Genomic DNA, 23,630 nt, shown 5'->3' with positions numbered 1-23,630 from the left:
TTACGTGATATCGTGTAGCTTTTAATAATTTATTCTAATTAGTATAAATTGACATATTATCAAATGGAAAGTTAACTCCATTCATGCTCACTAAGGACCAATATAATAATAAATTTACCTTTAAAAATCTAGACGAATTTATTTTAAAATTGAAAAAAAAGTAGTTCAGTAACCAGTAGTAGGTCCTAAATAAACAAATGAATGTCAACTAAAAACCTAAATTTCCAGAATTGTATATTAGTTATATATGTCATGTAAAGTCAACAATCTCAAGTAAATTCAGGAAATTATATTTTTTCATCTCTCAGTAAGTTTTTGAGTATTTAATAGAGAGTCATAGTTAATAAATTTATATCTGATTCCGAGTTTAAAGTAAATGTATCTTAAAATGATGCAGCGCCTTGAATCCGCAGCCTATATTATGCAGGTTATGAGCAGTTTTGTATGTAGGCACATAATAAATATGGTCAACTATAGTTTTATTATATATTATAATGTGCAACTGTGTGACCAATATTCAAAAGTGGATATATTTTTAGTATTATGTATTATAGTTACATTTCTAGTAATATTATAAGTTTTGTATTATTAATTATTTTATGTTATGTATAATTTTTATGTGACAACATTTACGATAACAATTTTATGTGGAAGCCTCTAATTGGACTTAATGATTTGTATTTATTGTATAATTGTACCTTATAAATTTATAAATGTCTATTGGCTTTCCAATGAAATAAAATAAATAAATGTAAATAAATAATATTTTGAACTCTTTCTTGAGTATTTTGGTGTGAACTATAAAACATAATATGTATATTGCTTTTTAATTGTACCATTAATTTTGTAACTTGTAAATCTTCAATTTATTAGCCTTAAAACAGGCTCTGGTCTAGTTGGGCTGAACTACTGCAAATGTGAAAAACCCATATGTTTTTTTTATGGTCATTTAGGTGAGGTTAGGTTAGGTTAGGGTATAACTTATAAATGAAGGATACAGAATATAAAAGATAAATGTCAAAATAGGAAGTTTTAAGTTGGAACGTTTTTAAGATTTCAAACCTCTTGGACATTTCAATAAACTTATAAATATGAAGGAACCTACCAAATGTAAATAGCCTAGACTGTTTGTGCCATCTTAAATCGTTTTTGTCGTTATTAATGTATCGCTTTATTTCCAGGATTAAACTGACATCCACCCTTTTCCCCTGTAAGATTTTTTTACGCGTTCAATTATTTTGGAAAATAGAGCCTTTATATCAAATTTTATTAAATAGAAATTTAGGTCATATGAACTGCGGTCAGGTGCCAAAAGTAGTTCTAAAACAAATAAAAATTGACATGCATCCTTTATTTATATTTTTTTTTTCCACTTTTGTTTCTCTCACATGTATACTAAAATTGTAAATATAAATTTAAAAAAGTGGCTAAGCAGTTTTAATTTCTTGCAGCAGTTTCCTGCAGTTTCTTCCCTTAGATAAAATCCAAACTTGTACATCTTTCCTGAAAGTGGCTTTCATTTTAGAGAACTTAATATGTTCATCCAGGACATTAAACACTCCTGGGGCTACAAAAGAGGAATTTCTTTGAGCAAAGGTTGTACAATGTTTTTGGTATTAAATAATTTAAATTGTACGAAAATCTTGACGAGCATTCTGCTGGGATCTCCTCTTATAACCGCATGACCAGAAATGTGTCAATGACTCTTTAAATAAAATTGTCTAATGTCCAGTACCTTTACGAATTGAAATAAGTTACCATAGTATACATTGGAAATGCAATTGAATAAATTAAAATGTATGAAGTTTAAATAATGTAAGCAATATACACCATAACTAATATTATAATTATATATTAATAAATAAATTTAAGGTTAATCTAAAGAAATTTTTTGAAGTCGTGTAAAAACAACATTAAATTTTAATTAGTATGAATGTATTATTGTTTAATGTTTTTTTCTTTTATATCATATTTTTATATATTATATTATATTTTATTATATTGTTTATTATATTTTTATCCTGTATTTTTATATTTATTTTTCATGTACTCGTATTTAAAATTACAAAAACTTTTATAAATAAACAACTAAAACAGTGTAAGTCACTCTCAAAGCACAAGAGTGAGTCTCTTTTTTTGGAGAGTTACAGTGATAACATTTACTAGACGTGTAAAAGAAGATATGTTTAAAATTTTACAAAAACATCTACTTTTTATGAAATTTATGAATAAAAAACCTTTTTAAATGTTCTTACTGTTTGTGTTTTCTTAACTTTTCATTTATTTGTTTTATTATTTCATTATTGTACTTTTTTATTATTGTATCCTTCATTTGTTTTTGGTAGGACTGTAAGAAATTGCTATTGGCAATAAGTCCGCTATTTAACCGTGTGAACCTTTGTTTTTCTTATTTTTTTTTGTATTTATCACATTGTATTGATTATGGTCAATAATGATTCATTATTATTATCATTATATTTAAGTCTCCATAACAATGTGTCTGATTTAATCAATCGTATCATATTATTCTACAGTATTTAATGCAGGCTCAATAAACATCATACAAAATATATATGGAAAAACGCCTAAATTGAAGTAGCGTTAAATGTTTTTTTTAATAAAAAATAAACATAGTTTATATCTTCAAAGGTTACTGGGTATGTTTACATTAACAGTAGTGGGTATATCCGAGGTCGATAAATTTGGGGACAGTGTCAAACGACAGACTCTTATCAAAACTGTTCATATTTTGCCCTGAATATCACATATCGTTTATCATTAGGCATCAATCGTTAACATGTTCATACTTATAAACCTGGTATAAAATATGCCAAAGATTAAGACGAGAAAAGACAATGAAAGCGCCACTCCTATCTAGAAACTGTTTATAAAGACCAGGGCCTCGATTATGATGGGAAGATAAAGACGTCATATCTTCACCTTGACGGTATAGTTGAAGATAAATTCCCTCTAGCGATAATAAAGGTATACTACTAACCCACCCACCTTCAAGTTGTGGGTAGGTACGTCGATATGAATCAAGGGGAAGCGTACGTCACGATACACATATCTACGCTCTAAAATGACATAGCTTCGGTATGACGTCATAGTTGAAGATAAAAGTCTCCCGACCGACTACAAAGGTATAGTACCGATACCCCCTCCCACCTCAAGTTTTGATGTGAGTACATAATTTTATACCGACGAGTCTAGAACCCCTCGATACGTTTATCTACGCAATAAAAGTGTCGAAAATTTTGTTCCACCTAGTAATTTTACCTTTAATTATGATTTATTAAAACTTTAATCGTTTTGAGGTTGGCACTTTTTTTCTTAAAACCTACTAAAAATATGAGAGAGAAATAAGTTAGTTTTGAAGTCGAATTAAATTCCGACATAACTGTCACTTTAATAAAACGAACGCCTAGATGTAAAAGTAATGTCGCTAGGTTCTCTCATATTAACAAATAAGAGTATCTAGACGTCAGACACAGATTATATGCGTCAGAAAGTTACCACTCTAAAAAAATAAATTAGTTATTATATTTTTCCATCTGTTTTACTATCTTTCCGAGTGAATGTATCGAGATGTTATAGGAGCCGGCTTTGTAGTCGATCGGTACAGATCGGTAGATAGATACAGACGATCGTTAAGTGTACCGTCTAGGTAATTTCCAAAAGACATGAAAAATTAATGTACAAGCAAGCATTTTTTGCTTGGATTGGGATTTTTTGGAGTTTACAATCGCTTTGAAGTGAGCACTTTTTATTACAGAAGCCTATAATAAAAATGAGAACTATTTTTAATGTTAATTACGTAAGGAACGTGGACTAATTGTTTGCGGTCATTCTATTGGCTTGTTTCGATCATATGATGTCGATATGACAAGTAGGTGAGACATACCGAGGTAAGATACAAATAGTACAGAAGTTAAGTATACTGTCTCGATATATACAGATGAAGATAGCGTTCATAATCGAGGCACAGAAGTTACTTTAAATCAGTCCGCAAGAGCTAAAATATGGTCCGTGAAAGACTTACAAGAACAGTTTTTTTTCTAAACTTAAAATTTAAAAAAATAAATATTATTAATAACAAATAAAAATACTATATTACAACTAAATACAATTTTTTACATTAATTAAATACATATATTTACATTAACGTTTCCCATTACGTAAAATAAATTAATAATTTTTGTGTTCATAATGAGGAGTGACGTCTTACAATAGTTTATTTTATTTGAATTAATAATATTTTTAGGATAACATATATAAATTACAAAAAAATTATCAACGATGTTTTTAATCAGTGTAACATAAAGATGAATTATAAATGTAACTTTTCACTTCTTTCTTAAATATATTGTATTCCTGACTGTGCTTTTTAATATCTTTGTTCATTTCATTAAAGAATAATATTCCTCTGCAAGTATACTGATGATCTGCAGTAGTTGTTTTAAATTTAGGAATTAAGATATTACCACCTGTTCTAGGTCGCGTACTTACGTTTTGTGACCTAGAAATACTACTATTTATTTTATCTTTATGTATTTGAAGCAAATAATTATTTTTATATAGCAATTTTGTATCTAAAACCTTAATTTTTTTAAATAATTGAACAGTAGGAAAAGTAGACGGTTTTTTTTTAAATAACTCATAATTAATTTTCGTATTTTTTCAACCGGTAAAATATTTGTTTTAAAAGCACCACCCCATCCGATTATTCCGTACTGTAATATGGATTGGGCGAATGCAAAGCAAATGGATTTAAATTTTTCGATGGTTAATTTATTCTTTAATCCAATAAATACATATATAAGTTTTCTCATTCTATTTACAATATTATTTATTTGCTCCTTATATTTTTATCAATTATAAAGCCTAAATATTCTATGCTATTTTTTTCAGTGATTTAAAGACAGTTATCATTATGAAACTGATATCCTTTATTGCATTTTGTTGTGTTGATACAAATATTTATAATAGGTATAATTTGTTCTTTCAATGTAAAAGTGATGTAATATGTTTTTTCAGTATTCAGAGACAAAATATTGTCATCGAACCATAATTTTAATTTATTAATATCTATATTTAATTTTAAATTTACTTCGTCCCATGAAGATTCCCTTATAATGAATAAATCAAACCGCTCTTACACGCGTTTGTGTAATATTCATGTAAAAAAGTGAATTTAAACAGGAATGTTGCGTCACATAAAACGAAATAATACGGACCAAAATGGACACCAAGTCATTGGAACAGAAGGCATAATAGTACTTCACACGTGCGTTTCCAGAAACTATCTACCAGCCAGCGGGCCACATGGCGACGATATCTACCTACTGTCTACAAAAGCTTCTCTTCGGACATCTATCTCCCTATGTTAACCATGGAGTTGAAACAGTGTTTGATTTATTTAGTTTTTTATTGCTCACTTCTTGGCATGAACACTTGACCAATTTACTACTATACTCTATTTTTTATAAATTTATTGATATTGTTTCAACTTTGCTGGAATTCCTCTCGTCCATGCGCTTTGTAGCTGCACGATGATTGGTTATCTAGCTTTCATATATGAACTTTAAAATACCTAAATTTTGTAAACGGGGTCTAGAATTCTAATCGTCTATGCGCTTAGTAGCTGCAAGGCGTTTTTTAATCTTACTCCTTTTTATTATTCATATTATTTTATTTTTTTATACACTAAATTTATTTGTCAATTTTTATAATGTGTAAATGGGGGCTAAATTTCTAACTGTCTATGCGCTCTGTAGCTGCAAGACGTCCTGTAATCTAGCTCCTATCTGTTATAATTTTTTATTGATCTTAATTGAAAACGAGGAACTAGAATCCCAACCGTCCATGCGCTCTGTAGCTGCAAGACGTACTGGGATATTTATTAATTGTACAGCGCCCTTAAGGTGATTTTCACAAAAATGGCGCTATATAAATTATCCAACTATATTTATATAATGATTACGGTATCATCAGCATATGAAATTATATAACCATTTATATTCATATAAAATAATATTAACATATATAATAAATAAAAAAGGTCCAATAACTGTTCCTTGAGGTATCCCAAAATCTGAACAAATTATTTTATTACTAAAAGTGTCATTAAGTTTCACTATCTGTTGACGTTCTCTTAAGTTACTTTGAAACCAAGATAAAACATTTCCGCAAATACCAATTTGAATTAATTTACTAATTAGTTTGTCATAATATATACTATCATAAGCGTTTCTTAAGTCGATAAAAATACCTTTTTACCACCGTCGAGACTTTTATAAATGATTGAAGTTAATTTAGCTAAAGCATCTTGTGTGCTTGTATTTTCTTTCGAACTATACTCATGTGAATAAAGTCAATTGTTTTTCTGAAGGAAATTTGTAAGTTGTTTTAAAAAAAAAAAATTAAAAAATTTTGTTATTTTATTTTGGTACGGGATATTGGTCAATAATTAGTAACGTTTGTTGAGTCTCCAGATTTGTAAATTGATGTAACTATAGATTTTTTATAAATTGTGGGAAACAATCCTTTCTCTAAACTTTTGTTTATTAAATAAGTAATAGGATGGTATTCATGTTTTAATTAATTTATTTATTTATATATACGCCCAATGGGCATTTTTATGGACATATTAATACATAGAAAATTATTTTAACAAAATTAGAAAGACTCAATGGTTTATAGTAGCCTTTGTGGGAGTGGAAGCGGGAGAGAGGTGTTTATAATTTAATTGGAATCAGTGATCGTTTGAAAGAAGACAACTTGTTATCAAAGAAATAAAGACTGGTATGTTTGTTGGCAGACCTAAGAATTCTGGGCATAGGGGAATGAAAACCATGGTTAGTTCTATGGTTATCGATATGAAAGAGTAAGTTTTGTCTGAGGTTTCTAGTTGGGATATTTAATTTTACTAACCTCAGTAGTTCAGGCGCATCAAAGAGTGAGTTGAGAATTTTAAATAGGACTATAAGGTCGGGTTTATTTTGGCGGTCTTGAAGAGAAGATATATTCAAAGTAGTGAATAGTAATAGTAGTGATGCATGTTAAAAAACATTATTAAAAAAAAATTCACAAAAATTCTTCTATTACAATCTACTTTTTAATTTTTTAATCTTATAACTGTAACCTTTCAAAAAGAGACTAGCTCTTGTGCTTGGAGAGTGAATTGTGGCCTTTAGTATCAAATATGACACAACGATTATTTACATATTTGTAAGAAAATTTCGGAAATATGTAATAGCACTATTTAATTTAAATATTTATTAAGAATTATTTATGAACATGTTACGTATATTGTCTTCTCAATTAACTTATATCCATTAATTTTCTTCGTTATCTTCTGGATAGCATTGACCGCTAGAGGGATCCGAAACAATATAAATAAATTAGCAATTTGACCTTTGCCCTGGCATGGACAAATAGGAGATAACAAAGTGTCGTTACAAATAGCGCATTCAAACACGCATAACAATGCAATTGACTTGCAGCTCAATGACGTATAATAATGCAATAGACACGTAAAATATGGCATTTCAAATCGCAGATAATGAGGGAGCTCAGTCCTGTGGGAAATAGAATATAAAAAATGATTTCTTAAGCGCGGTAAAAATTGAAGAAGTTTCCTTAAAATGTACCAAAAAAATATAATTATATTTCTAATAAAAACAATCTACTTTGAATGACGCCACTGGTTTATGTGAATCAACCAATAAAATTTCCGGTTTGCTTGCCGCTAATGGACAAATTATGATAATTACGATTTATTTCAATTTTTAATTGTTTTGAGGTTGGCACTTTTTTTCTTAAAAGCTTATTCAAAATATGGATGAGAAATTAGTAAATTTCGAAGTCGAATTAATTTCCGACATAGCTGTAAGTTTAATAAAACGAACGCCTAGATGCAAAAAATAATGTCGCTAGGTTCTGTCATTTAGTAATCATATTTTTTTCTGAGAAAACGTATATAGGGTCGGCCATGTAATTGCTTAGTACTACCTCAGTAGATAAATGCAGACAATCGTATCGCATATCGTTTTGGCAATGGTTAAAAGTCACATTAAAATCATATTCAAGCGAGCTTTTTTGCTTACTAAAACGCTTACTAAAACGCTTACTAAAACGGTTAAATTGGGATTTGTTGGAGTTTATGATCGCTTTGAAGTGAGCACTTTCTATCAAGAAGCCTATTTAAAATATAAATGAGAACTATTTTATATGTTAATGAAGTAATTGTTAAGTAACGCGGACTAATTGTTTGCGGTCATTCCATTGGCTTGTTTCGATCATATGATGTCGATATGACAAGTAGGTAGAACATACCGAGGTAAGATACAGATAGTACAGAAGTTAAGTATACCGTCTCGATATATACAGATGAATATTGCGTTCATAATTAAGGCCCTGTGCCTCAAACCTCAACCTGCAACCTCAAAATGATTAAAAATTTTAATAAATCATTATTAAAGGAAAAATTGATTGGTAGAACAAAATTTTTGACACTTTTAACGCGTATATAAACGTATCGAGGGGTTCTAGACTCGTCGGTATAAAATGATGTACTTACATCAAAACTTGAAGTGGGTATCGGTACTATCCATACCTTTGAAGTCGGTCGCGAGATTTTTATCTTCAACTATGACGTCATACGGAAGCTATGTTATTTTAGAGCGTAGATATGCGTACCGTAACGTACGCTTCTTCTTGTTTCACATCGATGTACCTACCCAAAACTTGAAGGTGGGGGGTCGGTAGTATATCTTAATAATCTCCTGCTTGACTTTTAACTTTTAATTTGATTTTTAATTTGATTTTTAATTTGATTTTTAATTTTATCTTTCAATTTTAACATTTTCATTCTTAATTTTAACGTTTAATTTAAACTATTAACTTAATTTTAATTTAAACTTTTCATTTTAATTTTAACTTTTACTTTTAATTTTAAACATTTGATTTCAACTCTGAATTTATACTTACTTACATCTACTACCTGCGTCTAATAATTTATTGTTGGTTGTGATTTTTTACAATTAAATTTAAATGTTCATGGAAGCAGAGAGAGAGGGAGGAAAGTAGAGTAGAGTAGTAGCTTTACAATGTCTTCTCCTTTTTATGAACTTTTATGTAATATTTTCATTTTTACTTTTTTGGAATTCAATTATTTTTCCCTCTCCTCCTGCATTTATAATAAATTAGTCTGAAATCTGTAATTGGTCTTACTTTTTTAATTGTTCTTTCGTACTTTGTTTTCTATAAAGACTGTATGATTTCATTACTAAATAAATAAATAAATAATCGCTAGAGGAAATTTATCTTCATGAATTTATCTTCTTTAAGGCATGGCGTCTTTATCTTCTCATCATAATCGAGGCCCCCGTCACTGTTACAAGTTTGGCTGTTTGTGGATCTGCAGCACGCGATGGATACATCCAAGCAAGAATAAAATCGATAAAAGAAATGTCTAAATTTGACTAAAAATTTCAGTTTTTTTCTGATTTTCAACGAGCTACCCCGCATGAAGATAACATGACTGAAGGTTGAAATCTTATATTTTTTTGTATTTTCAATTGAGATAATAAAGTTAAAATGGATAAAAATATTAGTTTTATTTATTAAAATATTTCGAAAAATTCCGTCATTTTCTAAATTTCAAATTCACCTAAAGATAAGTAAAAAAAAATATTTGTATACCTATTTCAACAGCTACTTATCCATAGCAACGTTTGGTTATACAGAGTCAATGAGATAAAAAAAGCCTAATTTCTGTAATAATTCAATCAGATGAATCTCACCCGCAACAATAAAGGTTTCAGCTCTTTAACTTCAAAAACGTCAAGAGGCGGAAGAGTTGAAGGAATATAGATGTTCAAATATAGGCAGAACGGTGAATGTTACACAGTGTGTAAAGTGGTCACATAAACCAGCCAATGACAGGTCATAAGCCCTGTGGATGTCTAGACTTCTATATTACCTTCTGTAAAATATTCTTTATGTCTGTTGTAATGTGCTCTTTCACAGTGGTAGCCGCTCGATTATGGAATAATCTACCCACTCATTTAAGTCAAGATTGAAATATCACTATCTAAATATTTGAATTGTTCCTTTATCCTTCTTCTTTCCTTCCCATCCCCTCTCCACTCTTCATAGATAGTGTTAATTTTTTTTATTTTTTTTATTTTGTTGATCTTTTTTTTGAATTTTTGTACACTTGTTTTTTATTGTTTACTATTATATCAAAAAGCATTGTAGTATTAGCAAATACAAATTTCATATATACATTTTTTTTTCTTATTTTTTGCGATACTATATGCTTGCTTGTTTATTAATTTAACTTAAATTTGTCTTTCTTGCTTACCGTAACACTTTATTTACTGTGTTTGCTTTACAGAATTTATTTTATGAGCTTATATCTTTGCATTTTTTGTTTATATGCTTACTGTTTTTTCTTGCATACCTTTGTTATTATTGTTTTTTTATTTTTTTACTTTGTAAAACTTTTTATTATATCCTTTGTAACTAATTTCACATATTTTTTCTGTATATTCTATGTTTATTATTTAGTATGTTAGCATGTATTTTTTTTTTTTTTGTAAATGTGTTTTGGGCGTTAATGAACAAAATAAAAAAATAAATAAATAAACAAAATTGTAAGATTCAATATGTCCATGGATTTGTAATTTTCTCAAACTGAACGGTTTGGGTAGGTAGGAAGAAATTGCCTTAAGGCAATATGCCCGTCCTCATATGTATATATATAGTATATGTATATAAAGAGTTAAATAAATAAATATGCTAATATTATAAGTTTTTTTCTATTTTCTTAATTTTTTTATAACGCAATGTTTTTTCGTTTTTTTATATATATGAACCCTAGAAGCTTGCACTCACTACCTCGCTCGGAATAAATATTTATTATTATCATCATAAACAACATCAATTTGGATGATCATTATCATCATTTCACTATATATGCGTGTATGCGCCAACCACTACGAGGCGAACTTGTCTCCACTCTATTTCCTTTTCAGAATGTTTACCTGAGAGTAACTATCTAGTCAAAATCACTCTCTAGGATAAAGATATTATTGCACAAACATAACTATTAGTGACCGACCGAAATAAGATTTTTAGCCGAAAACGAAACCGAAATTTTAAATTCTGTTCTAGTTTCGGCCAAAACCGAACTTATTTAAATAAATTATGTCTCACTCTATTCCATTTTCAACTTATTTTTAAATGTACCTACACTAAAGATAATTTTTAGTTTTATGTAAATTATCCTTACACTGTATAACATTCACCAGTCTGAAGATGCCCATTAGAGGGTGAAAGCGCTAATTGGTTATTACATCATTCAAATTAAAGGTGATTTCAAAATTAGGCGTTTTCAGTGTTAGGCCTTACAAGTTCATGACAATAAGTTTTATATAAAAGACATAGATTTTATTTTATTTTATTTACAAATGTATAAGATTTTTTTATTTAAAAAAAAAAGAGAAATACTTGAGTTCTTATTATTTACACAAATATTATTTTTTGTGACCATTTCCTAAAAGTCGTAAATAACTTGTGCTAGAAAAATGGAAATCGAGTTGAGGTAGAGTGGGATTTGAACCTCGGACCTTTGGCCCGTGAGTCCACAACACTACCACGGGACCACAACCCGGTTCAAAAATTTACAATTTTACAATTTACAATTTTACAATTTTATTATAAATACATATCATAAAGTCCAACTACATGCTTCCACATAATATTGTTATTGCAAATGTTGTCACATAAAAATTATACATAACATAAAATAATTAATGATACACAACTTATAATATTACTAAAAATGTAAATGTAATACATATTTTAATTAAAATATATCTACTTTTGAATATTGGTCACACAATTGACTATAAACTGTACATTTATTATGTGCCTACATACAGAACTGCACATAATCTGCATAATAAAAGCTGCGGATTCAAGGCGTAACAATTATTGGAATAATGAGAAGAACAGAAATTTTTGATAAAAGTATAAAATTCATGATTTACGATGCTTTTGTACTTCCACACTTTGTATACGGATTAATAATATGGTCGCAATGTAGTAAACAAATGCTAGATTCAATACAAAGAGCAATTAATAAAGCACTTAAAGTAACATTTAATTTTAATAAATATACTAGAGCCAGAGATTTGTAAGGAATAACAAAAATGCTTAATCTAGAGGAAATTATCTACATAGAAAAAATAAAAATTATATTTAAAATAAAAAAGAATAAAATAAAGACAAATATTGAATTACATTTTAACTACAACATACATAAAATAAATACAAGAGCATCAAATAATTTATTTTGCGAACAACCTAGGACCAACAGAAAAAGAAACAGTTTTTTGTATACAGTAATAATTTTTTACAATTCATTTTCTAATGACCTAAAAAATATACAAAACATATACGTACTTAAAAAATACCAAAAGAAAACCGTTCTAACAGCCCGTGTGACGAGTGATATGTGTTGTTATTTGATCGACTTTTTATTTAAACTGTTTTGTAATTATACATAAAATATCCCCTCATACCAGCACTTTTGCTGATTGGGAATATTTCGTACAAATAAAATATTTATGTAATACGTAAAAATTATAAACCTTGTATTTTGTTTTAAATAAATCAATCATAATAACTTCTTTTTTTAAATTTAATTTTTATAGGAAGTTAAAGATATGTTATTAATATCAATACAATTCAATTTATGTTTACACATGTTGCAGGTTCTATTTACAAATGTATTTAAAAATATTTAGTGGAAAATTTAGAAATTTTACACAGAGATTGGTTACTGGTCTGCGTTACTGGGACTTTAAAATTGATAAGTGATAGAATCTTAGGGATATTTATCATGCTATTTAAAGTTTTATTCATAAAAATGGCGTCAGCCCTGTTCCTGCGAATTTGGAGAGTTTGGCGTTTAGGTAAGTTTGTAGATTCATCTGGACCTGTATTCTGAGTCAACCGTCTAAAATTACAATGCGATATAAATTTTTACTGTACAGATTCAATTCGGTTGATGTATTTTTTTAATTGAGGGCTCCAAGCGGGAGATGCGAATTCTAATTGACTACAAACAAAAGTAATGTATAGAAACAATATTTTGATTTTGTCCAAATTTTCGTAGACAAGGACTGGATTCAACTCCCCTGGGAGCTGTTAACATTAACATATTCAATTAGATGAATCTCACCCGCATAAATAAAGGTTTCAGCTCTGCAACTGCATAAAATGTAGTTCGTCAGCAGGTGCTTATAGTTAAGTTCTAATATATTTACATAATCTTATTTCTTAAATTCTATAACATATAAAAACTCTTATTACTATGGAGAAAAAAAAATGTTTTAATATCAACTTTCTTTAATATCACTAAACATATTATTTTTTTGCCGACCGGTTTCAAAACATTAGTGTTCCTTCGTCAAGGCACAAAATGAATATTGACATTAAACATTTACTTTTATATACATCTACTACCTGTACTTTATTCATTATTTATATTTATTTTTATTTGACACTTTATATACATGTACAATATATATACATTTAAGGGCGGGCATATTGCCTTAAGGCAATTTCTTCCTACCTACCCAAACCGTTCAGTTTGAGAAAATTACAAATCCATGGACATATTGAATCTTACAATTTCATACAAAAATTAAAACAAAGATTAATTAAAGAATTAAAAATTTACAGTATACAATGAAGAGAGGAGAGGGGATGGGAAGGAAAGAAAAACGATAAAGGAACCATTTAAATATTTAGATAGTGACATTTTAATCTTGACTTAAATGTAAATAAAGAAGGGGCGTCTCTAACATTAGTGGGTAGATTATTCCACAATCAAGCGGCTACTACTGTTAAAGAGGAGGCAAGAAAATTAGAGCGATGACAGGGTATTAAAAGGGTTCTCTCGTTGTTTATTGTTGGTTGTGAATTTTTAGTCATCATCATTCCCTTTCCGCACCTTATGGTGCAGGGCCACTGGATTGGTACACCAATCGCAGCATATCTCGATCAATTTTGTTTCATGAATGTAAGGTGATCAGTTTTACACTTCAGATACCAGTCTAGAGACTATGAAATATTGTGTTGTGAAAACACCCTACTAAATCAATATTTCATATCAATCATGTCGGGAATTAAACCCGAGACCTCTCGCATGGTACTCATGGAAGCAGAGAGAGAGGCGAGGATGGTTGAGTTGGAACTATACCATGTCCTCTCCCTTTTACTTATTTTTTATTTAATTTTTATAATTGAATTGGTCAACTATATTATGAAAATCCCTCTCCTCCACTCCTCCACTCTATTTCCTCATCCCCTAACCTTCTTACGAGCTGTTACTCATGTCTTATAAAATCCGGCCTCCGTGGTGTAGTGGTCAAGTCGCTTGACTCGCACACGGAAGGTTCCGGGTTCGATTCCCGGTGAGAACACAAAAATCAAATGTGATTTTTCTCAAGCCTGGGTATTCTGTGATGTAAATTCACCACTGTAATTGGGCTTCCTGGCCTGTTGTGGTGCAAAAAAAATACAAAAAAAATACAAAAAATAAATCAATTATTTTTCTCTTTACTGTGTAACATGTTCTCTCATTATATTTGTGAAAAACTTTAACTGGATGTATGTACTATTTTTTGTATTTTGTATTCTTATATAACAACTGTTGTTTTTCCTTAATAAATAAAAAAATAAAATAAAAACAAAAATAATATTGCTTTGTTTAGTATTTATTTTTTTTTCTCCTCCTGTATTTATTATATATAAACGGCCTAAGCCAATTACAACTGTTACATGAAGAAACATAAATGCAAGAAACTGAACAAAAAGAACATAAAACTACTAAGCAAAGACAAACAAGGGCAAAACAATAATTGTATACAATATATTCAAAAAACCGAAAGACCAAAAACTTTGAGCTAAACCATGCCAATCCAACTTCATCCCACACTGTTTAGTCGCGAAGAGATCTACGAAAAGCCGGAAGATCTATCCCAAAAAATTCCAAGTCGTGTGATTAATTTACTAATCTACACATTCTGGACATTGGGGCATAAAAACCAAAGTTGCTCTTAGAAGATTTTATAAATAGCAGATTTTGACTTCTGGTGACACGGTTGGGAACATGAAAAAAAATTGATTGCAACAGAGATGGGACATCACTTAAAGCATTAAGTATTTTGAAAATGCATATAAGGTCCATCTCAGTTTTACGTCTCTCCAATGAAGACAGATTAAGAGATTGCTCTATTTCAAAATAAATTAATATGAAATCTGTAATTGGTCTTACTTTTTAAAATTGTTTTCTTGTACCTTGATTTTGTTAATATTTTTGTTATAATTTCCATAGTAAATAAATTTATTAATTCAATTATACAAACAAAAACAATAATAAAAATAAACACTCAACTCACAATGTTAGTAAATATTACAATAAAGATTCTTACTTGTTACTTTTTGGAAGAAGTAAATAATATTTTACGTTAATTTTTATTTTATGCCTCGAAGAAGGAAAAGTCATATTTTGAAACCGGTCGGCAAATAAAAAAATGCTTTTCGTGATTTTAAACAAAGTTCATATTTATGTATATTTTAACTTGAAAAATCATAAAGTTCGTGCAACAAATACAATTATTTTAACATTTATTTATTGAATGATTTTTCCGTTTATTAAAAATATAATACGTACCTCGTGAGGATAGAATGGAGCCTGTAGTGAAACACAAATTGCGTTGCAGAAATCTGCGATCGACATCGCGATAATTGTCATCCATTGTCGCTTTGTAAATTGGAACCCCATATTTTGAACAATTCGCACTCAAATTATTTCAAAGGTAATTTTTGTGATTACAATGTCAATCACAAAAGATTAAACTAACAGGTCCAGAAAAGCAGTTTTAATCAAACTTTCTTGTTTTCATTTTTTACTTTTTTTAACTCACATATTTAAAACACAGAATTGTAATTTTTATATACACAACCGCTTACGATGACGTCGTATTAAGTTCACCCCACAAAATGACGAAAAATAATTCAAATCATCAACTGTTACTATTTCACTGATAATGTTTGTAAATAATTTCAAAGTGCACAACGGTACTCTCGAATTTTGCTTAAAGCGTTACACTCGTGTACGTAAATTTGCGATAGAATTGCGAGAGTTTTATTTATGGTTGATAATTTCGTTTGTTGTATCAATTGCGTGAGTATTTAGAGAGAGCGTTCACTAGACGTAAGTTTTCGCACCGATTACAAATAATAATATGAAAACTAACTCAGTTTGACCTCTGATTGGGCACTATCGAATGAAATGACGACAAGAAATCATGGACGCCACAAAATCAAAATAATGCCGCCGAGTGTCACATTGCTGCCTTGCAACAATTATATCGGATCTGTGGGTATCCACAATTCAACGTAGTTATGCAGTAAGCAGCTAGTCATAGAAAAATGAAACTGAGATAATAGCACTTTTGTGAAAAGAGTGAATAATCAAATCTACACAACAGAAACATTATTTTATATCCTGAAACGCCTGAAACATTATTATATATCCCCAGAATCCTGAACTCTCTGAACTTTAACTGTTCATTTTTTTAATATATATATATTTTTTTCAAATATATTTATCCATTTTCAACATGTATTATAAAATTTTATTATTTTTATTTTTCTATTATTATTTTGTTTATTGTTTTGATTATTTTGCATTTTGTTTTGATTACATGTATATTGTTTTAATATGTAAATAAATATTTTTGATTTATATATCGAAGAGTCCCGACTTAACACGGAATTTTCTAACAAGTCGGGACATAAAAAACATATAATTGTGTCTATGTAAAATTGTGTATTTTGTGCATTAAAAAAAAAAAATAAGTAAATAAATTTTTATCCCTTTCCTTGGTTCCTTTTTTTCTCTCCTTCCAAACTCGTTATAGCTGACCACTCGGTATATGTCATGCAATAGGTCTCGAGTTCGATTCCCGACATGGTTGATATGAAATATTTATTTTTATCTATTTATTTACTTACATCTTTCATCGAAAATGCTATTTTACGTTCACTTTGCCCAGCCAACAAGGGTACATACCCCATTCCAAGCTAGGCAATTACATTATAGTATATGATAATGGTTAACCAATTAATAGAGAGCACAGATTAATAAAATATAAACTTACTCGTATACACATTTTGATACATATACATACACACATACACATATATATACACAATACACACACATATATATATATATACACACATATATACACACACACATATATACACCCATATGCATACATATACATACATTCATAAAAACATAGACAATTTATTTATGCGAAACTTCATGGTTGCCATCTATAAATATATTTTTTAAAATTATTCCTTATTTTTATATTTTACTTTCAACATCCAGTAAGAATCTCCAATGCGTGATATGCATCAACTCTTCTGACTCCCTACGACTAATGTCAAGAAACAGCGAGGTCAACACCTTCCGCAACTTGACAACACTCCCGTCTTTCCACGATTCTGCCAAAGGGTTATGGACCTTTTTGCCTACGTAATAGTGTTGTCTCGATGCCAGAACAGTGTTGACCCCTTCACTTAGTATCAGATCCCTATTAGAGTATCTTGTATTATAGTTGTGGTTGACGCTTGGGTAAATGTCTCTATTGATGTGTGTAACCACTACCGTTCTCAATATAAACTGTTGAATAATATTCAGTACTCTGAATTCTTTGAAGAGCAAGTCACTTGGATAACGAAATGTTTTTTTTTAAATTACTCGGATTAAAGATTTCTGTGCAATTGCTACAGGTTTAAATACGGTTTTTGTGCAAGCTCCCCAACCAATTAGATCGTAAGTCAACACAGAACTTGCCAGTGCATGGTATAGGTGTTTCAAATCCGTGACTTTAAGTATATTTCGAATTTAAGAGGGTGTTTTCACACTAGAATATTTCATAGCCCCTGGACTGGTATCTGAAGCTTAAGACTGATCATCTTACCTTCATGTAACAAAAATGATCGAAATTCTCTGCGATTGGTGTACCAATACAGTGCCCTATGCAACATTAGGTGGGGAAAGGGAACAATGAAACTCATTATCTGATTCCACTCTCCTCATCATTTAATACGTATAACTTAATGTACTTTCTTTAAAAAGTTAATATGTGCCAACCTTATCTCTCAATTAAAAACCGCTGCTATTTTTAATTAAGTGGGGTTTTTTTATGTGTGTATCTTTTGATATATATTTATGGTTTTTTAGAACAAAATTTGACCAGTCTGTTTTTTGATTGGATGGAAGATTTAGCTTTTAGCAATAAATCCGCCAAAGTACTTTTTCTTCGTACTTGAAGTTTTAAATAAATAAACAGTAGGAATGTTTTTACTTCTACAAATGATAAATAATGGATACATTCATTTTTTTCATTTAGTTTTTTTTATAATAACATTGATTTCACAATTAGCAAAAATCCTAGAAAAATGTATTAAAAAAAGAATTATGAAATTTATGGAAACTAATTATCTTTTGTCAAATAACCAGTTCGGATTAAGATCTAATTGCAGTACAGATGATGCAATATTTAAACTTACACATGAAATTTATTCTGGTCTAGATGCAAATATGAAAACTTTAACAATTTTTTTAAATCTTAAAAAAGCATTTGATACAGTAAATCATAGAGTTTTAATCTATAAATTACGTCAAATTGGCATAAAAAATAAGTGCTATTGTTTTTTGAAAGTTACTAAGCAAATAGACTGCAATGTACCGGGATCGGAATTAATGTTAGTAATACTAAGACCTTTATACACGGAGTCCCACAAGAACGGTTCTTGGCCCTTTGTTGTTTCTTATTTATTTATTATGATCTTTGTAATATAGCTGTCCCTGGTAAATTAGTTTCTAATGCAGATGATACTGCAATAATTGTAAAAAGTAATACCTGGGTTAATATTTTCAAAAAAGCCAATATATGTACAACTATTATCAAGGAGTGGTTAAATCGAAATCTTCTCTCGCTAAATTGTAATAAAACACTGTTTATTCCATTTTACAACTCAAAATCATCTTCTCCTTCTTCTTCCCTTAATGTAATGTTTCATAATAAATATTGTAATCTTGACATATGTAATAACTGCGTAAACATGAAGTCTGAAAGGTGCATATAATACCTGGGAGTAATCATTGACTGTCAACTTAAATGGACTAATCATCTTGAAGTAATTGTTAATAAACTAAAATATTTAACCTATGTGTTCAAACGAGTAAGTATTTACGCCCAGCTAAATACGATTAAAATGGTATATTATGCACTTGTACAGTCATCGCTTTTCTATGGAATATTGGATGGGGTAACTTATAACAATCATATTAAACCATTCAAACTATTCAAAAACTTATATGAAATATAATGCTTCACAAAAATCGCACTTTTCCCTCTTTCCAATTGTTCCAAGAAGCTAAACATTTTGATGTAAGACAAATATATTGTTTTCAATGTTTAAAATATATATTTAAGAATCAAAATTTATTTACAAGTAATTCAAATAGATCAAGTCAAAGAAGGAATCGTGAGTAAGAAATACCTCATTGCAAAACGCGGCTCGCACAGAGACATGCATATTTTATAGGCCCAAATATTTTTAATTCTTATTTTACTGATAACATTTCATTGATTCCAAACTTTCAAAATTTTCCTTCTTTTAAAAAACATGCACTATCCTGGATTCAAACTAAAGATATGAACTCTTTTTTTCTATGATTTATTTTGTTGCCCTTTAATAATAAGGAATATTTTTGTGTTTTTTTTTAAATATTTTTTATTTCTTTTTTTAATTACTATAAAAAAATACCATATTATCTTTTACAGAAAACTTTATTTTTTCTTTCTTACGTTTTACAAAATTATAATAACTGTCCATTATTTACTTTAGGCGCAAAAATTCTTTAACATTCTCTTGTATACCCACGAACAGGCCATGCCTTTGTGGGATTTTTTTGTTTACTATTTTTCTATTAATATGTACTTCATTGATATATAATTATGCTTTATTTTTCTAATACTCTGTTTTATTATCATGTTTATTGTAAAAAAACAAAAAAAAAATGAATAAAAAAAAAAGAATAAAAAAAATGGTTAAAATGTATAAATGGTGGAAACTGGGCTTATGCAGAATGTGCTAGTTTTTTAAATTATCTCTGAATATTAAGCCTTCTTTGTTTGTTCTCACATGTATAAAATATTTTTTTAAAGTATATTGTTAAGTTACCTCGGCCGGGTAACCCCAGTGAGGTCACATGATTTTTATTATAAATCTTTGTTCATAATGGAATTTTTTTCAATTAATTGAAGGAATATAGATGTTCAAACATAGGCAGAATAGTGAATGTTACAGTGTGTACATTTAAACCGGCTAATGACAGAATTACAGGTCATAAGCCCTGTACATGACTCGACTTCATATTCTCTGCTCTTATGTTTTCAGTCTCTGATGTAATATATAAATAAGTTTTACCTATCAACCAACGAATTATTTCATTCCATTCAAAATAAATATTTCATGTCAACCATATCGGGAGTAAATTGTCCTCTTGAATGGTAGGCAAACGCGCTGACTACTGAGGTTAAAATCAATAAATAACCGTTCAATTATTTTTTTTAAATAATTGGGATTTAGATATAAAATCCTTAGACAAAAAGAATTGTTTGCCTCAAATCCATAAAGACATAATAAATAGTATTGTTTCTACGTCGCAAAACGTAAATACGTGATCTAGAACAAGTGCTCACATCTTACTTCCAAAATTAAGAACAACTACAGCACAACATTAATTGCATTCAGGAATACAACACATTTAAGAAAGAAGTGAAAAGATATATTCATAATTCTTTTTTGTGCAGCACTGATTTAAAAAAACATGCATTTCTTTTTTTTGCAATCTACATGTTATCCTTAAAATATTAATAATTAAAAATAAAATATTCAAATTATTGTACGACGTCACTCCCTATTGTGTACACAAGAATTGTTTTTTTCTTTTACGCGATCGGAAAAGTAAATGTAAATAATATATGTATTGAATTTATATGAAAATGATATTTAGTAGTAATATTGTATTGTACAATATTATAATATGTGAATAAAAGAATTTAAAAAGACTTACTGACAGCCCTGAAAGTTCATGCAATAAAAGATTAATAAATAATTATGGGACATAACACATTATTTATTTATTACTAGATTACATTGGGGCAATATTTAGGTAGTTTCCAGATATCTTTGACATAATTAGTTCAACGTTGTAATCTCTATTTTTTCTTTTAATTGGTCACTTATACAACTTGCTTTTAAGTAAACTTCCAGACAAACACACGAAGTAAAGTGATGATATTTAGTAAAAAAAAACACAAACAAGTCATTAAATGAGTAAATAAAGTTACACTGTACAAATTATTTCGGAGAACGAACGTTGAATTGCGTTATTCTAAGATTATTCTATAATCTTCTGGAGACCATTACGGTTGGATTACGTTGTTATGTCATGTTGTGGAGTAGTGTTTTGGGGAGCTATCGGGCGCATGTCACATCTATGTATTTTATATGGTCAGAATTACACTGTTCTCTGTGGTGAGTCAAGATGCACCACCGATGCAGTACCGATCCAACGATTTTTAGTCTGCTTTTGAGTAAGTAATGAAGAGAGATTATGGCGTGTACACGTTTTGATTATGCACGTACACGCTTGCACTCAGAATCCTTACAACTCGTTAGTTCGGACCAGGATTGAGAGTGCCTCGGTGATCTGGAGTCCACACGAGCCAAGATATTCCTTCATATTAGAGAGGGTTCAAAAAAATCAGAGATATCTCTTCATGAGAGAGTATAGTAGTTATACGTGGCTCTATTCTGATTCGAACATCAAATGTTAAGGATTTGGGCGTTAGATTTAGGAGCACCCTGACATTTCATGAACACATAGAGACAATCAGTGGTAATGCGTTGAAGATGTTAGGATTCGTCCTGTGTACTACCAGGGTTTTTAAAAATACCCGCGTACTGAGAACTTTTTACAACTCCTTGGTGCTAAGTAGACTCGATGTTTTGGAGGCCACATGAACTGAAGCACTCTTTTATGATAGAGAAAATCCAAAAAAAGTTTCCGAGATATCTCTACATGAGAGGGTGCAAATATTATCCTTGGCTCTACCCGACCGAGTTTCTCCAGGGTATGCTTGGCTACAACAATTTAGAGACGAGAAGGAATGTGTATTTGACCACGCATGTTTAACGATTGTTGCACGGTATGGTCGATAATCCTGAGATTATGATGAGTATTGGTTCGTATGTTCCTGATTATCACCTAATAGTTTAATTAGTTAATTAATTTAAGTTTAATATTCCGATATACAAGACCAACCTGCGATGGTTATGCCTGTTGGAAAGGCTACCGCTCTGGATATTGATCTGTCCATGTATCCGAAGGGATTTTCCGGAACAGGATTCTGCAATTTGAAATGAGTCTTAACTTGACTTAACATGAATATAATATTATTAAAGAAGTCAGTGCTAAGAGAAATATGATATGAACTATATTTTTTTTACATGCGGTCAAAAACAAAGCATTTTATTAGCGCGAAGTTTTTCGAAAATGTATGAAAAAAATAATAAAAATGTTTTTAATCCAAATTAACACTTTAAAACGTCACTGGTTCAGGTGAGCAATAACCAATCAATAAAAGCATTTTATTGTGTTTTTTAACGTTTAGAGTATTTTACAGATACGAGGTTCTCCTTTTAAATTTCAGTAAAACTCAAATTCAACTCAACTGGTACTGGTCAATAATATCAGCCGTGGTACGTCTATCAACGAGAGCTTGAATGCAATGGAAAGTGCATGCTTGGGGGGGGGATAATCTGTGGAATTGCGATATAGTCTATGGTTAAGGCTGTAGTCGGTAAGTTGAATCGTACGGTTTGCCGCCGAATGCGTAAAATATACCGCTTCAAGACAAAGCAATCAAAAAAAATATCTTGTTACATTGTATGTTCGTCAATTTTTACGTACTCTTCATACTTTGTTTGACAAAATGAGAAAGACAGAGATAGATAGAGTTTTTGCGTGATTATTTAATAGGTAAAATCTTAACAACAATTTTATTTATTCTTTCCATTTTGTCGCAATGAATTTAATAAAAAAGAGACCGTATTGCGGAAAAAAATTACAGTTAACTACGAACTGAAGAAAAACATTTTTTTTAAGAGCAAAGATATGTTGAAATGGTTTGCCTGTGCGTAATATGAATGTATTCTAATAGATTTTTTTATTGATACTATCGATGTGACTATTGAAAGTCAATTTTTTGTCGAGGAAGATTACCTAAATTATATACCGAATTGACAGATTTAATATTGGCATTATTTAATTTGTAATTGAAATCGGTAGCACTCGTATTTCTACTAAATGTTACTTTCAGGCATTTTTCAGGGCTAAGCAATAATACATTATTTTTAATATACACTGGCAGTCTAGTGAGGTCCTTCAGCAT

The 23,630-nt window shown here is 29.6% G+C and overlaps 1 protein-coding gene and 1 long non-coding RNA gene across 2 annotated transcripts in view; one reads left to right on the top strand and one right to left on the bottom strand.

The window, feature by feature from the left end:
- The window catches only part of LOC148276874 (MFS-type transporter SLC18B1-like), a 35,746-nt gene extending 19,658 nt beyond the window's left edge, over positions 1–16,088 (bottom strand). Inside the window, 1 exon segment of the mRNA XM_088233656.1 lies at positions 15,755–16,088. Within this exon segment, the coding sequence (XP_088089782.1) occupies positions 15,755–15,865 (111 nt within the window). The 5' untranslated portion in view covers positions 15,866–16,088.
- On the top strand, positions 3,656–9,611 carry LOC148276875 (uncharacterized). Its single transcript, XR_015823641.1, has 2 exons — positions 3,656–3,908; positions 9,352–9,611. It is a non-coding gene; the product is annotated as an uncharacterized LOC148276875 (long non-coding RNA).
- Positions 16,089–23,630: the final 7,542 nt, after the last annotated feature.

The sequence above is a fragment of the Micrasema longulum genome, unplaced genomic scaffold (genome assembly GCF_059751315.1).
Source record: "Micrasema longulum isolate JH-2025_06_02 unplaced genomic scaffold, ASM5975131v1 h1tg001135l, whole genome shotgun sequence".
Classification (NCBI taxonomy): domain Eukaryota; kingdom Metazoa; phylum Arthropoda; class Insecta; order Trichoptera; family Brachycentridae; genus Micrasema; species Micrasema longulum.
This window is presented reverse-complemented; position numbering and strand designations above follow the sequence as displayed.